General features: G+C 39.8%; 1 protein-coding gene across 1 annotated transcript in view; it reads left to right on the forward strand.

The window, feature by feature from the left end:
• The first annotated feature begins 599 nt into the window (after window positions 1-599).
• Window positions 600-14648, forward strand: part of TFB1M (transcription factor B1, mitochondrial) — a 74458-nt gene continuing 60409 nt past the window's right edge. The window contains exons 1-2 of the mRNA XM_039234104.1: window positions 600-830; window positions 3606-3757. Coding sequence (XP_039090035.1) covers window positions 698-830; window positions 3606-3757 — 285 coding nt within the window. The 5' untranslated portion in view covers window positions 600-697. The remainder of the gene's footprint in view (window positions 831-3605; window positions 3758-14648) is intronic.

Below are 14648 nucleotides of genomic sequence, written 5' to 3' on the forward strand. Positions count from 1 at the left end.
CGATCACCTGCTAGATCATTACAGCAGTAACGGCCACCATTGATTGCGGGCTTGCCACATGCCGTGCATTGCACTATGTTCTGAATCTGCACACTTGGCGACTTTCTCACTTAGAGCTTGCAATTTTAAGGCAGATACATCCATTTCACAGATGAAAAAACTAAGGCGGAGAGAAGTTAGAAACCTTCCATCCGGCACCTGCAGTGCTAAGGTTCTAAAAACAGATACCAAAAAAGAGAATTGTTAGCCACCAATAGTTTTGCCTCTAATCACTGTCTTTCCCACGATTACCCACAGAGGGGAACTAGGCTCGTCCAAGCGCCAGGAGAATTCGCCAAGGCGTGAGCGGAGCTCCCCCATCCTCAGATCCGCCCCTGCGCTTTCCTGTCTAGGCCCCGCCCCGCCCCGCCTCGCCCCGCCCCCCGGGCCGCTCTCCCACCAGGAGAGGCCCCGCCCACAGGAGGAAAAGCAGCACGCACCCAGCCTGCACCGCGCTTAGCTAGACGCGGAGCAGGAGCTCCGGGTGAGCCCGGATTTCCGGTCTGTCCTCTTCGCTTCCGGCGGGGTTCACCGGCCAATGAGATGAACTTGGGGGCGGGCCTTAATGCTCCCGGCTCCCACCCCGCCCTCCCCGGTGACTTAAGAACAGCGCGGAAAAAATCAGCTAAGAGGCCTTGGTGGTTCCTTGGGGCACGTGATGGCTGCTTCTGGGACGCTGAGCACTTTCCGTCTTCCGCCGTTGCCCACGATTCGAGAAATCATTAAGTTGTTCAAGCTGCAAGCAGTGAAGCAGCTATCCCAGAACTTTCTCCTGGACTTGAGGCTGACAGGTGGCTGTCTTCTCAGTGACACCCCCCGTCCCCCGCCGCTGTCTCCCCGGAATCGCTGGGGACGCGGTCCCGGGGTCTGCGCGCCGACCCTGCGGGCGGGTATCTGGGGTCAGGCGGGGTGCAGTGGGCCTTAGTGTAGGTCCTTCTACCGCTCTGTGCCAGGAGAAATCCGGAGCGCCGCCCAGAGACGCGGGGAACGCGTTTGCTCGCTGAAGGGCGTGCTCGGGGGCGGGGGTCGTGGGCCCGGGCAGGCAGGTGGGGCCGACGCCCGCGGAGGCAGGGGGCGCGAATCGTGACAGGCGCTTGTGCGTGAACACTAGCTTTGCTTTTCATGCGGTCCGAAGTTAGAATTTAAATTAGTGCGGGGCGGTTTTCGATAACACGTCGAAGAGTGTATCGTTTACGGGATCATGTATTTAAACGTTTGCTTGGTGAGCCTAAAACCCTCGGGGGCGCAAACATTCAGTAAAATACACATCAAACAAGCTACTGGGTGCTGGTGCGGGAGGGAACAAGGCAAAGTCTGTCCGCATGGAGCTTAAGTTTCTTCTTTAGTAAGCTTCCATTGTTCCCACCCCGGATTTTAAGTCGCTTTTTAGGTGGTAAGATTTACGTGCAATTTAGTGAACTAGTTTGAGATGCAGTTTGATGACGAACGTATGCTTTTGTTTAACCATCACTCCTATGTCGGTGATTTCTTCTAAAAGGTGAGGTTGCAAGAAATCCCTGCCTTACAAATGTGCTCACTAATTCACTGTTGGAGTACCGTATTCGATATTGATATTCCATTTGGCTCCTTTCAGAAGCTGACAAGATCAGCGAATCTTACCCAAGAAGTTCATTTTCCATTAAATGAAGTATATTACAAAGCACAATAATTGGATGTGGAATCTTTATTCTGCCAGTAGAAGTATGACTTCGAGTAAAATCACTAAGCTTCAGTTTCTTGTCTGTTACTTGGAGGAGGGGCCCTGCTGCCAGAGCTTTTAAGGGCCACCTGCTTCTAAAATTCTTCAGTTCTGGTAATGACCAGAACCAGCCTTGCCAGTTGTTGGTCACATATGATAGACATAAAGCACCATTCTCAAGACTGAAAATATAGGACTTTATATGTGTATTTTTAAACGTTTATTTTGAGAGAGCACGGGGGCGTGGGGGGAGGGTGGGGGGGTGCTCGTGGAGGGAGAAAGAGAATCCCAAGCAGGCTCTCATCCCAGTTCAAGCACAGAGCCCCTCTTGGCTCCATCCCGCGACTATGAGATCATGACCTGAGCCAAAATCAAGAGTTGGAAGCTTAACCAACCCAGCCACCCAAGTGTCCCCATCTTTATATTTTTAAGATAAAAAAAAAAAAATTTCTTCATATATAATATCTCTTGTGAGTCTTTATTCACCCCTAGGAATAAATTCTGGAATCTCAGTATTCCCTCTTCTCTGAGAACCAGAGTGAAGGGAGATTAAAGTACTTGCTGAGGTGGAAGGTCAGGTGGGAGCAGATGCTGGGTGAATTGGCAGTGCCTCTTTGATATTCATTTGTATTTGAATGTGTCTGAAAAACTTGAGGGCAGAGACCTTGCCCTCCCTACTGTCTAAGCTCTCTATTTAAAAACAATGAGAATATTGAATTCATTAATGCCTTTTCCTTCTGAAAAGGATAATAATAGTCTCTGTTCCTTCTGAAGGGCATTGGTCTGTAGTGGAGGAAGGATTGCTTTAGAATTTACACCTGAGCCGGAGTCCCTTCTCTCTCATTTGCTTTCTAAATGACCTTACGCAAATGAAACAAATTAAAAGTTAAATTGGGATAGTACTCAGTGTTGGAAGGATTGTTGAGATGCCTATGAGAAAGCATGTGAAGCACCTAAAACAAATGTTTGGTGAGCATATGCTAATTCCCCCCCAGATAGTTAAAAGGCAAACTATTTTTAGATGGTTGAAAGAGTATTACTGCATTTAAGCCTACAAAAATGGTACTATTCCATCTCAACGAACACTGCAGACAAATGCTGGTCTGTTTTCAGTGGCTAAATTTCCAGTATCCCGGGAGCCCCAGTTACTTGGGTTTTAGTATCTCTGTCAATAAGACCAGCCCGTTGTATGTTATTCCAGAAGTGATGATTGGTTACCATAATCCTTTTTATGATTTCCTAATGTCTGCTGACTTAAAGAGGTTGATTAATTCAAAGCATGAACTTTTCCATATCAATTTGCATATTTGCAAAGCTTTAAAACCCTCCAAGGATAAGTTTAGCTTTTTGCCTAAAAATGACCAAACTCTATAAATTTCTGCTAGTCCTGTGATCTAGGAAGTTGTTGCTACGGCCATATTGACCAACTAGATGCCTATAAGTAAAAAGGAGACTGCCATTACTTTCTGCTTTTGTATTTATAACTAAGAGTATTGGAAACAATGTGAAACAAGTCATATTCAAATATTCAGTATCTGGTGACTATAGAGAGATGGTCCGTTCTTAGGAATGGATTGGTTTGGCAGATCGAAAATACAGTGTTAACTACACATAAGTTAGGAAAGTTTGTCATGATAATCCTATTTTTCCTAAGGGACTGATACAGTTCAACTATAATGTAGAATATTGGATGGTGTACAAACTACATGTTTGTAGGTTTAGGCTAGGAGTTAAATAGCTAGATAAATATGGTATAAATGATTAGTTGAGTAATGGTGGATAAGAATTTGTAGAGATGATTTTTTTGTTAAATTCTAGATGTTGACATTTGTCAAGATATTAAAACTTTTTTTCTTTTTTCCCCTAGATAAAATTGTAAGGAAAGCTGGCAATCTGACAAATGCTTATGTTTATGAAGTGGGCCCTGGGCCAGGGGGAATCACAAGATCCATTCTCAATGCCAATGTGGCTGAACTTTTGGTGGTTGAAAAGGATAGTCGATTTATTCCTGGATTACAGGTGAGATACTTAAAATGTCTTTTCTAGGAGGTAAAAATCCAATTTAAATTTTCAGGCTATGATTCTTTAACCTGAGGATCTCCAAAGATCATATAGGTTGCTTCTCAGACTGTGGATCTTAGATCCTTTTCCAGAGATTCTCATCCTGTCTCTGGAGAGGTCTAGGAATTGCATTTCTTTCCTCCTTTTTTTTTTTTTTTTTAACATTTATTTATTATTAAGAAACAGAGACAGAGCATGGGGGGTGGGGGGAGAGACAGAGAGAGGAGGAGACACAGAATCTGAAGCAGGCTCCAGTCTCTGAGCTGTCAGCACAGAGCCTGATGCGGGGCTCGAACCCACAAACTGCCAGATCATGACCTGAGCTGAAGTTGGACGCTTAACCCACTAAGCCACCTAGGCACCCAGAGGAATTGCATTTCTAACAAGCATCCCCACATGGTCTGCTGACCACTACTTGAATAAACCTGCTTTATGCATTAATGTTAAATGAGTTGTTTTGTGTGACCCACTTTTTAAGTCTAATAACCATACATGTTCTGGCCCATTCCTTCAAAACTAAGTAAACTAATTAATGCCAATAATGACCCAGTTATTGGCATGACTTCTGAGAACTTCATTTAGATTCAGAAAATCCCTTCTATTAGCAAAAGATGGAGAAAGCCTGGGTTCTTTTAGACTAACTTGTTAAGCTTAGGCATTTGCTAAGAATTTTTTAGATGAAGAAATGACATTGTACCACTGTACACATAGATTTAAGATGAGGTTTGAATGAAATCAAACAGTAGGTGCTATTATATGAGAACAATTTGAGGGGGCTGGGCATGTTTCCCTGGAGAAGAGGAGATTTGAATGAGGGGATTCATAGCTGCCTGTGAAAGGTGGCAGTGAGGAGGACAGCTTATTTTGATTTCTAGAAAAGAAAAAACCCAAATACAAATAAGTGAGAATTGAGGGAGGCAGATGTGGATTTAAAGTAAGGTGGGACTTCTGTTTTTTAAATGGTGGCAAACAACGAAACCCATTATATCAGGGATATTGTAAAGGGAATTCTTCACAGGGGGCACTTAATGGCTTAAGGGCCTTTTGTTTGATTCCTCTGTAATTCTGAAACTTTAGAAGAGCCCTTAGCTTTTGGCTTAGATAAGTAGCAATTTATTGAGTCTAACAGAAAAATAGCTGCGTTATTACTTTCATACAAGAGGCAAATTGGTTTAAAATTGGTACGTTCTAAGGCTTGTGGACGCAATGGTTGAAAAATGTTCAATTTCTGCCAGAACAGTTTGAGGAAATTTGTCTGAAAATCTAGGGCTTTGTGTGCATACAGTGGATTTTTTTTAAAGGAGTTTTTATTTATCAGATTTTGTTATTTGGCTACCTCTAGTTTTTTGCTTTAAAAAGTTGTATGTAGTTTCATATTTCCAGTTTTTTGACAGAATTAGATTTATAACTTAATTTTGGGATTGTCTTATAGTGCGTATTCCTTGATCAGATGTGGAATTTAATACTGATTTTTGCTTTGAACTACTTTCTTCTTTTAAGAACTATATTTCAGTTATAAGTGAAAGTGGGACTATTTTATTTTTAGTGAGATCATCAGATAATTTCAGGTTTTTTTTTTCTTTTTCTTTTTTTTTTTTTTTTAAGTTTTATTTATTTTGAGAGAGAGCAAGAGCAAGGGCCAGCAAGCATGAGCAGGGGAGGGGCAGGGAGAGGGAAAGAGAGAGGGAAAGAGAGAATCCCAAGCAAGGCTCCATGCTGTCAGTGTGGAGCCTGATGAGGGACTCAAACTCACAAACTGAGATCCTGACCTGAGCTGAAATCAAGAGTCAGTAGCTTAACCAACTCAGCCACCCAGGTACCCCTCAGGTTTTTTCATCTAGCCCTTTCTGGACATGAGGAATACTCTTCTGAGTTTATTGCCCTTGAAGAGACTTCTAAGCCTCATTCTTGCCATCTGTTGTGTGTAATTTTTTTCTCATAAGGCAGGGAGGTGAATCAAAATTCTGTCCATCCCCACCGTAATTTACATGTTCTCCTTTCTGATCCCAACTAAAGATCTTTGAAGAGGGACTATTTAAAAGCAGCTACACCCTTCTCTTTTCAACTGCCTGCCCCAGTCCCTGCACCTAACCCCTGCCTCGTTTTATTTGTCTCGTTAGATTGATCATCATCTGATACATTATCAGTATGTCCTTATTTGTTGTTGACCTCACCCCTCTGGAACATACGTGCAAAGAACACAGAGATTTTTGTGTGTTTCCTTCCCTCCTGTATCTCTACCACATGTAACAGTGCCTGGCTTATAGCAAATGTTCAGTAATGTCTTAAATGGGAAAATAAAAGGTTGACTTTATGTGTCTATCTAATCAGCCAACTAAGTGTGTCATTTTTTTTGTAATGTTTGTTTATTTTGAGAGAGGGCGCATGTGGGTGGGCCCCTGAACCGGCGAGGGGCAAAGAGAGAATCCCGAGCAGGCTCTGTGCTGTCAGTGCAGAGCCTGACACAGGGCTCCATCTCCCCACAGTGAGGTCGCTTAATAGTGAAAATGAATAATTGTGTGGCATTGATTATTTAAAAAGTTTTGTGATCTTTTTTTCCAAATACAAAGATTTATTTCAAGGTAAATACTCTGCAAGAAAGGTGCATTTGTCTTACGTGTGTAGAAGCAGCAAAATTAATTCCTAGTGTCTTACATGTAGGAAAAGAATTTGCCTTAAAAAGAAATGTTGGGTACTAAAATATCAAATAGATTTCTTTTTCCTGTAAAGAAGGTTTCAATATATAAAACCACTTTCATTTAGAGGTACTAAATTAATCATAAAACTGAATAAAGGCAGAAAGCGTGATCTGTTTTTAATGATTCCATTTTAGTGGTTTCTGAGCTAATAGAATTACTTTTTAAAGAAATTGTAATAACTTATGTCTTCTAGCTGAAAGTATGTCATTTGTGTCTAAACCAATTCTTACAATATCATCATAAGGCATCTTAGGATCTTGGGGGAATAACACAGTGCTAACATAGGGGTTTCACCATCAGCATGTTGTAAGGTAAAAAACTTGTCTAATATGTGAAAACATGATAATAGAGTTCTGCCTTAAAAGAACAGACTTCAGCATCAGATTGCCTGGGTTTGACTTCAGGCTCCACCGTTTACTGGGTGTCTGACTTTGGGCAGGTAACTATGTCTCTAGGCCTAAGTTTGCTTGTAGGATAGTAATGAGGATTAAATGAATGCCTCATACTTAGTTAACCATGCAATATATTTTTCGATATAAGCAATCAAATTATTCTTGTGCCTTGGGCATTTCTATTGAGGATTGATCATGAGACTGGTAATCTGGAAAGAGGTAGAGGAGAAAAATTATTCCTTTGGATCACTGGAAAGTAAATCCCTAGTGCTGTGGGAACGTTGGAGCTTTCTCCCACCTCCTTGAACCAGCATTGGACATCCAGGGTTTCTTTCTCTAAATATTGTAGCATTCTCTTGTGATTGTGCATGGGGGGGTGTTTATTATATTTTAATTATTTGTTATATTTCTGTGGCTGAGCGGATTCTCTCTGCTTTGGAGGGGAGTGAGCTTTTTTTGATACCTCAAAGAACTTGAAAACTTGATAAATTCTTCTCCCATTTCTGAATTGGAGATAACATCATAAATAATATGTTCTCCTTGAAGTAAGTAATCTGGGTTCTTCATTTTTTATTTTAAAGATTTTATATTTTGGGGCACCTGGGTGGCTCAGTCGGGTAGGCATCCGACTTCGGCTCAGGTCATGATCCTCACAGCTTTATGAGTTCGAGCCCGGTGTTGCGCTCTGTGCTGACAGTTCAGAGCCTGGAGCCTGCTTCAGATTCTGTCTTCCTTTGTCTCTGCTTCTCCCCTGCTCATACTTGCTCTCTCTCTCTCAAAATAAAAACAAATTTAAAGATTTTACAGGTTAATAACAATATTTATGGAGGGTTTACTGCACTAAGTACTTTATTTTTACAGCTGTATTGAGTTAGATGTTCAGTAAGCTGCACATACTGTTAAAAGTGTACAGATTACTGAGTTTTGACAAATACGTAATCTCATGAAACGATTACCACAATCCAGAAAACGAACATTCATCACCTTCAGGATTCCTCATGTTCCCTTATAGTCCATCCCTCCCTCCCCCACCCTTGTCTTTGGCCAACCCTTAGGGCATTTCCGTTTTTTAGAATTTTATGTAAATGAAGTCATACGGTATGTGTTCTTTTCTCTCTGATGTCTTTTACTGAGCATAAGTATTTTGAGATCCATCCATGGTGCAGTTTTTATCAATAGTTAAAATTTTCATTGCCGACTAGTATTCCACTGTATGGATATACCAAATTTATAAATCCATTCCCAGTTGGTGGACTTGGAGTTGTTTTTATCTTTTGCCAATTACATGTAAAGCTGTCATTAACATTCACATGCAAGTCTTTGTGTGAATACCTACTTTGAGTTCTCTTGAGTAAAGAGCTAGATGCGGGATGTCGGAATGTTAAGGCAGGTGTGTGTTAAGCTTCTTGTGAAACTACCAAACTGGTTTACAAGGTGCCTCTACCATTTATCATTCCTGCCAGCTGCGTGCGAGCGTTCGTGTGGCTTCACATGCTTCTCACACTTGGTGTGGACAGTCTTTTAAATTGTAACCATCCTAGTGAGTGTATAATAGTATCTTAATCGGGCTTTTATTTGCATTTTCCTAATCTGTACTTTGGGGCTTATTTTCATGTGTGTATTTGCCATCTGTATATCTTCTTTGGGGAATCGGGCAAATATCCGGACCATTTTTTGTTTTGGCTTCATATTACTGCATTGTAAGACGTCTTTATATAGTTCAGAGACAAGTGTTTTGTACATGTTTTGTAATGCTTCCTCCTCAGATGTGAAGGACTTTTTCATTTCCTTAGACATTTAACAGTGTCTTTCAAAGAGTAAAACTTAGCTTTAAATACAAGTTTGTCAGTTTTTTTCTTTTTGAATTTGATGCCTTTTGTGTCTTATGTTAAAAATAATGGCCAAGGGACGCCTGGTTGACTCAGTTGGTTAAACTTCTGACTTCGGCTCAGGTCATGATCTCACAGTTCATGGGTTCAAGCCCCGCGTCAGGCTCTGTGCTGACAGCTCAGAGCCTGGAGCCTATTTCGGATTCTGTGTCTCCCTCTCTCTCTGACCCTCCCCTACTCGCTCACTCTCTCTCAGAAATAAGTAAAAAACAAACAAAGATTATGGCCAAAACAAGAGCTAAGAATTTTCCTGTTTTCTTTTAGGTGTTTTAAAGTTTTAGATTTTGCATATCGGTTTATGAAATATTTTGGGTTACCTTTTGTATGTAGTGTGAAGTGGGAGTAGAAGTTAATTTTTTTGCATCATTTGTTGAAAATTTTATCTTTTCCTTATTGAATTGGTTTGGTACTGTTGTTGAACATCAGCTGGTCTTATGTACACTGATCTGTTTCTGGACTTTCAGCTCTTTTTTTATTGTTCTAGATCTCTCTTTTCATTGATACCAACTTGTATTGATTACTGTAGTTCTAAAGTATAACTCGAGAGCAGGTAATGTGAGTCTTCCAACCTTGCCTTTCCAAAATTATTCTTGCTATTCTACATCCTTTGCATTTCCATATAGTTTTAAAAATTAAATAATCAATTTCCTTTTTTTTTTTTTTTTTAAGCCTGATTAAAACTGTAGATCACTTTAGGGAGAACGGTCATCTTAATGATACAGGCTTCTGATCTTTAAATTTGGTATATCTCCCTGTTTATTTAGGTTTTCTTCAGTTTCTCTCAATAGTATTTTATAGTTCTAGGTATACAAGCCTTACACCTCTTTTGTCAAATTTACCCCTCACTGTGGCCTATTTTTTGATGCCATTATACTTGGTATTGGTTTTTAATTTCAGTTTCCATTTGTTTGTTGCTCTTATTTAGAAATCTCATTTGTTTTGGGAGTGGACTTTGTATCCTGCAGCCTTGCTGTGTGCACTTATTAGTGGCTATTTTGTAGAGATCTTAGGCGTTTCTGCATGTATTATTTCATCTGCAATAAATGCTGTTTTACCTCCTCTGTTTCAATCCGTTTGCCTATTTGTTTTTGTCTTGGCTAGAATCTCTAGCACAGTTACACATCCTTGCCTGTTTCTGATCTCTGAGGGGAAGAATTCAGACTCTCACCATTAAGTATGATGTTAGCTGTAGGTTTTTCCTAGATCTCCTTTTTCAGGCTGAGGGAGATCCTTTCTGTTCCTAGTCAGCTGAGAGGTTGTGGTGCTTTGTTTGTTGTTTATTTATTTATTTTTATTTTTTACAAATAGTTTATTGTCAAATTAGTTTCTACATAACACTCAGTGCTCATCCCCAAAGTGCCCTCCTCCATGCCCATCTCCCCCTCCCCCCCACATCCATCAGTCCTCAGTTTTTGTCAGCATTCAAGAGTCTCTCATGGTTTGCCTCTCTCCCTTTCCCCCACCATTTCCGCCCTTCTTCTCCCCCTTGTTCCTCCGTCAAGTTCCTCCTAATCCTCCTATACGTGCAAACATATGATATTTGTCCTTCTCTGCCTGACTTATTTCGCTCAGCATAACACCCTCAAGGTCCATCCATGTTGCTACACATGGCCAGATTTCATTGTTTCTCATTGCCATGTAGTATTCCATGGTATAGATAAACCACATCTTCTTGATCCATTCATCTGTTGATGGACACTTAGGCTCTTTCCATGTTTTAGCTATTGTGGAGAGTGCTGCTATGAACATTGGGGTACATGTGCTCCTATGCCTCAGCATTTCTGTATCCCTTGGGTAAATTCCTAGCAGTGCTATTGCTGGGTCATAAGGGAGTTCTATTGTTAGTTTCCTGAGGAACCTCCACACTGTTTTCCAGAGGGGCTGTACCAGTTTACATTCCCACCAACAGTGTAGGAGGGTGCCCGTTTCTCCACATCCTCGCCAGCATCTAGAGTTCTCTGATTTGCTCATTTTAGCCACTCTGACTGGCGTGAGGTGGTATCTCAGTGTGGTTTTGATTTGTATTTCCCTGATGAGGAGGGATGCTGAGCATCGTTTCATGTGTCTGTTGGCCATCTGGATGTCCTCTTTGGAGAAGTGTCTGTTCATGTCTTCTGCCCATTTCTTCACTGGGTTGTTTGTTTTTCGGGCGTGGAGTTTGGTGAGTTCCTTATAGATTCTGGATATCAACCCTTTATCTGATATGTCATTTGCAACTATCTTTTCCCATTCCGTTGGTTGCCTATTAATTTTCTGGGTTGTTTCCTTGGCTGTGCAGAAGCTTGTTTGTTGTTTATTTTTGTTTTTTTCTTAAATAACGGATTTGCAAAAGTACTTTTTCTAAGTTTATTGACATAATATGGCTTTTTTTTAAGTTAATATAGTGAATTACATTGATTTTTTTTCCTCCTAATGGTAAACCAACCTGATATCTTTTCTCTCATTTTTAATATTAGTAATCAGTCTCCCTTTTCCCCCATCAGTCTGACTACATATTGGTCAACTTTACTGATCTTCTGAAAAAACAACAAAAAAGCTTTTGATATTGATTTTTCTGTCTTGTGTTCTGTTTCCTATTTCACTGATTTCTGCTCTGATGTCTTTATTATGTTCTTCCTTCCATTTCCTTGAGGTTTAATTTGCTCTTTCTATAGTTTTTGAAGGTAGAAGCTGAGGTTTTCTCTTTGAAGCCTTTCTTATAGGTGTTATTGCTATAAATATTCCTCTCCATACAACCTGAGTAGAAGCCTATAAATTTTGAGATGTTGTGTTTTCATTTTTATTCATTCAAAATACTAATTTACTTAAAAATTTAGAGATACTAGACCTAAAGAAAGACTTTTAAAAGAAGTTGAGAATTCCCATATAAACCTTTACCTCCAGTTTCCCTTTTAATTTCTTAATTTGACTTCTTGGGGTATTTAGAAGTGTATCATTTATCTTGTTTTTCAGATATCTTTCTGTTACTAATTTTTAATTTAGTTCCATTGTGATCAGAGAACATAACTTGCATGACTTGAATCATTTTAAATTAATTTATACTTGTTTTATGGTATAACACGTGATCTATCTTGGTAAAGGAAATGCATTCTTCTATTGGATGCTATGGAAAGTTCAGTTAGGTCAAGTTGGAATTACTCAAGTCTTCTGTATCCTTCGTGATTTTCTACTCGTTCTATCCTTGATTAAGAGAAGGGTATTGAAGCCTCTGACTCTACTTGCAAAACTGTCAGTTTTGCTCTCATCTATTTTGAAACCCTGTTATTAGGTCCATAAACATTTAGGATTGTTATGTCTTCGTGATGAATTGGCTCCTTTCTCATTATGAATTGATCATCATGAGCCTTGGTGATATTCTTTCCTCTAAAATCTACTTTGATAATAATACAAACATGCCACCTTTCTTTTGATTAATGTCAGAGTGATCTTCTTTTTCATCCTTTCCTGTATGTATTTAGATTTAAAGTGGGTTTCTTACGACAGCATATAGTTGGGTTTTGCTTTTTTATCCCCAGTCTGACCATCTCTGCCTTGTGTACTAGTTTTCTATTGTTGCTGTAACAAGCTCCCACAAACACAACAGCTTAAAATGACATACATTCATTCTGTTACAGTTCTCAGGATTAGAAGTCTAAAATGAAGGTCAATAGGGCTGTGTTCCTTTTCTGGAGGCTTCAGGGGAGAATTGTTTCTTTGCCTTTTCCAGCTTCTGGAGGCCACCTGCATTCCTTAGCTCATGGACCTCTCGCTTCTACATCTGTCATTGACTTTAATCCTTCTGCCTCACTCTTGTAAAGGCTTTTGTGATTGATTATGTTGGGTCCATCCAGATGATCTAGGATCATCTCCCCATTTTGAGATCTTTAATCACATCTGCAAAGTCGATTTTGCCATATAAGGTAACAAAGTCATAGGGGTTAGGATGTGGACGTTTTGTGCGGCCAGTATTCAGCCTACTGCAGTTTTTATCTGTAACTCTTTGCTTTGTTATTTTTGTGGCTTATCGAAGGTATATAGCATACATCTTTAACATACCCCAGTTAATGTTCAGGTTATAAAATACCACTTCATGTAGAGTATACAAATCTTAGAATAATGTATTTGTGTTCTTCCCTGCCAGGCCTTTGTACTGTTGGTGTCATAGATTTCACTTCTCCATGGTGTAAACTTCAGTACAATGTTATTTTGTTCTAACAGTCAATTCTGTATTAATTAAAGAGGTTTCAATACAGTTGACCTTTGTACAATGTCGGGGTTAGAGGCACTGACCTCTGCATGATTGAAAATCACGTATAACTTTGGACTCCTCAGAAGCTTAACTAAAGCCTACTATTAACCAGAAGTCTTACCCATAACATAAATAGTCAGTTAACCCATTCTTTGTATGTTACATGTGCTATGTGCTATATTATTACAATAAAATAATCTAAAGAAAATGTTACAATCATAAGAGAAAGTATATTTATAAATCCATAAGAGAAAAGCTGCATATACATGGACCAGTACAGTTCAAACCCTGTTGTTAAAGGGTCAACCATAATAAGAATTGTTACATGTTTACCCATATGGTTACTGTTCTGAGTGCTCCTTATCCATATGTCCACTTAGTATTATTTTCTTTCTATCTGAAAGACTTTCTTTAGTATTTTTTGTAAGTTTTGTGGAACTTTTCAGTTTGTAGGTCTGAACAAGTGTTTTATTTTGCTTTTGTTGTTGAAAAACACACTGGAAGATTTTTCCTTTAGTATTCTAAAAACGTGGCTCCACGGTCTTCTCACTTGGATTGTTTCTGACAAGAAATCTGTTGTCATTCTTATCTTTGCTCTTCTGCCATTTTTCTCTGGCTTCTTTTAAGATGTCTTGCTGGTTTTGAACAGTTTCATTGTGGCACACCTTGGTGTCCTTTCCTTCATGTGTCTTCAGTGTGTGATTCCTTGAGCTTCTTGGATCTGCAGGATTTCCTGCATTTCCTGCTGTTCCCCAGTGTCTAAAAACTGTAGTTTCATCTGTTTTGTCTATTTTTTTTAATCTGCTTAAGCCAAAGGAGACTATCTGGTCTTCTATACTCCCATCTTAGCCAGAGTAAGAAGCCATAGGATTCGTAATTATTATGTGCTTATTTTGTGGAATTGTGGAGATAGGAAGTCATGATTATTGTTAGTATTGCCTCTGGGTTTTATAATAGGTAAACAGTGATTGTGTCTACTGGACAGGTGGGATGGAAAGTTCACAGAATTGAGAATCAGATAGGCTGGGGTCAGCTCACATTTGGCACTCAGTAGCTTTCTGATCTTGAGCTTGCTGTTGTGAACCTATTTTAGCTTCAGCTTTCTCCTCTGCAGCATGAGGATAATAGTTATTTTTTGTGATCTTTACAAGGACGGTAAGGAATTTATATAATGAAATTGACATATAGAGCATAGCATATTGCCAATAGCCAATAAATGGTTGCTATTTTAAGTATACCCCTTCTACCTGAATGTGAGACAGGAAACCATCAAAACCCTAGAGGAGAAAGCAGGAAACAACCTCTTTGACCTCCACCGCAGCAACCTCATACTTGACACATCCCCCAAAGCAAGGGAATCAAGAGCAAAAATAAATGACTGGGACCTCATCAAGATTAAAAGCTTCTGCACAGCAAAGGAAACAACCCACAAAACTAAGAGGCAACCAATGGAATGGGAAAAGATAGTTGCAAATGACGTATCAGATAAAGGGTTGATATCCAGAATCTATAAGGAACTCACCAAACTCCACACCCGAAAAACAAACAACCCAGTAAAGAAATGGGCAGAAGATATGAACAGACACTTCTCCAAAGAGGACATCCAGATGGCCAACAAACACATGAAACGATGCTCAGCAT

The sequence above is a fragment of the Hyaena hyaena genome, unplaced genomic scaffold (assembly GCF_003009895.1).
Source record: "Hyaena hyaena isolate Hyena2069 unplaced genomic scaffold, ASM300989v1 scaffold_81, whole genome shotgun sequence".
Classification (NCBI taxonomy): domain Eukaryota; kingdom Metazoa; phylum Chordata; class Mammalia; order Carnivora; family Hyaenidae; genus Hyaena; species Hyaena hyaena.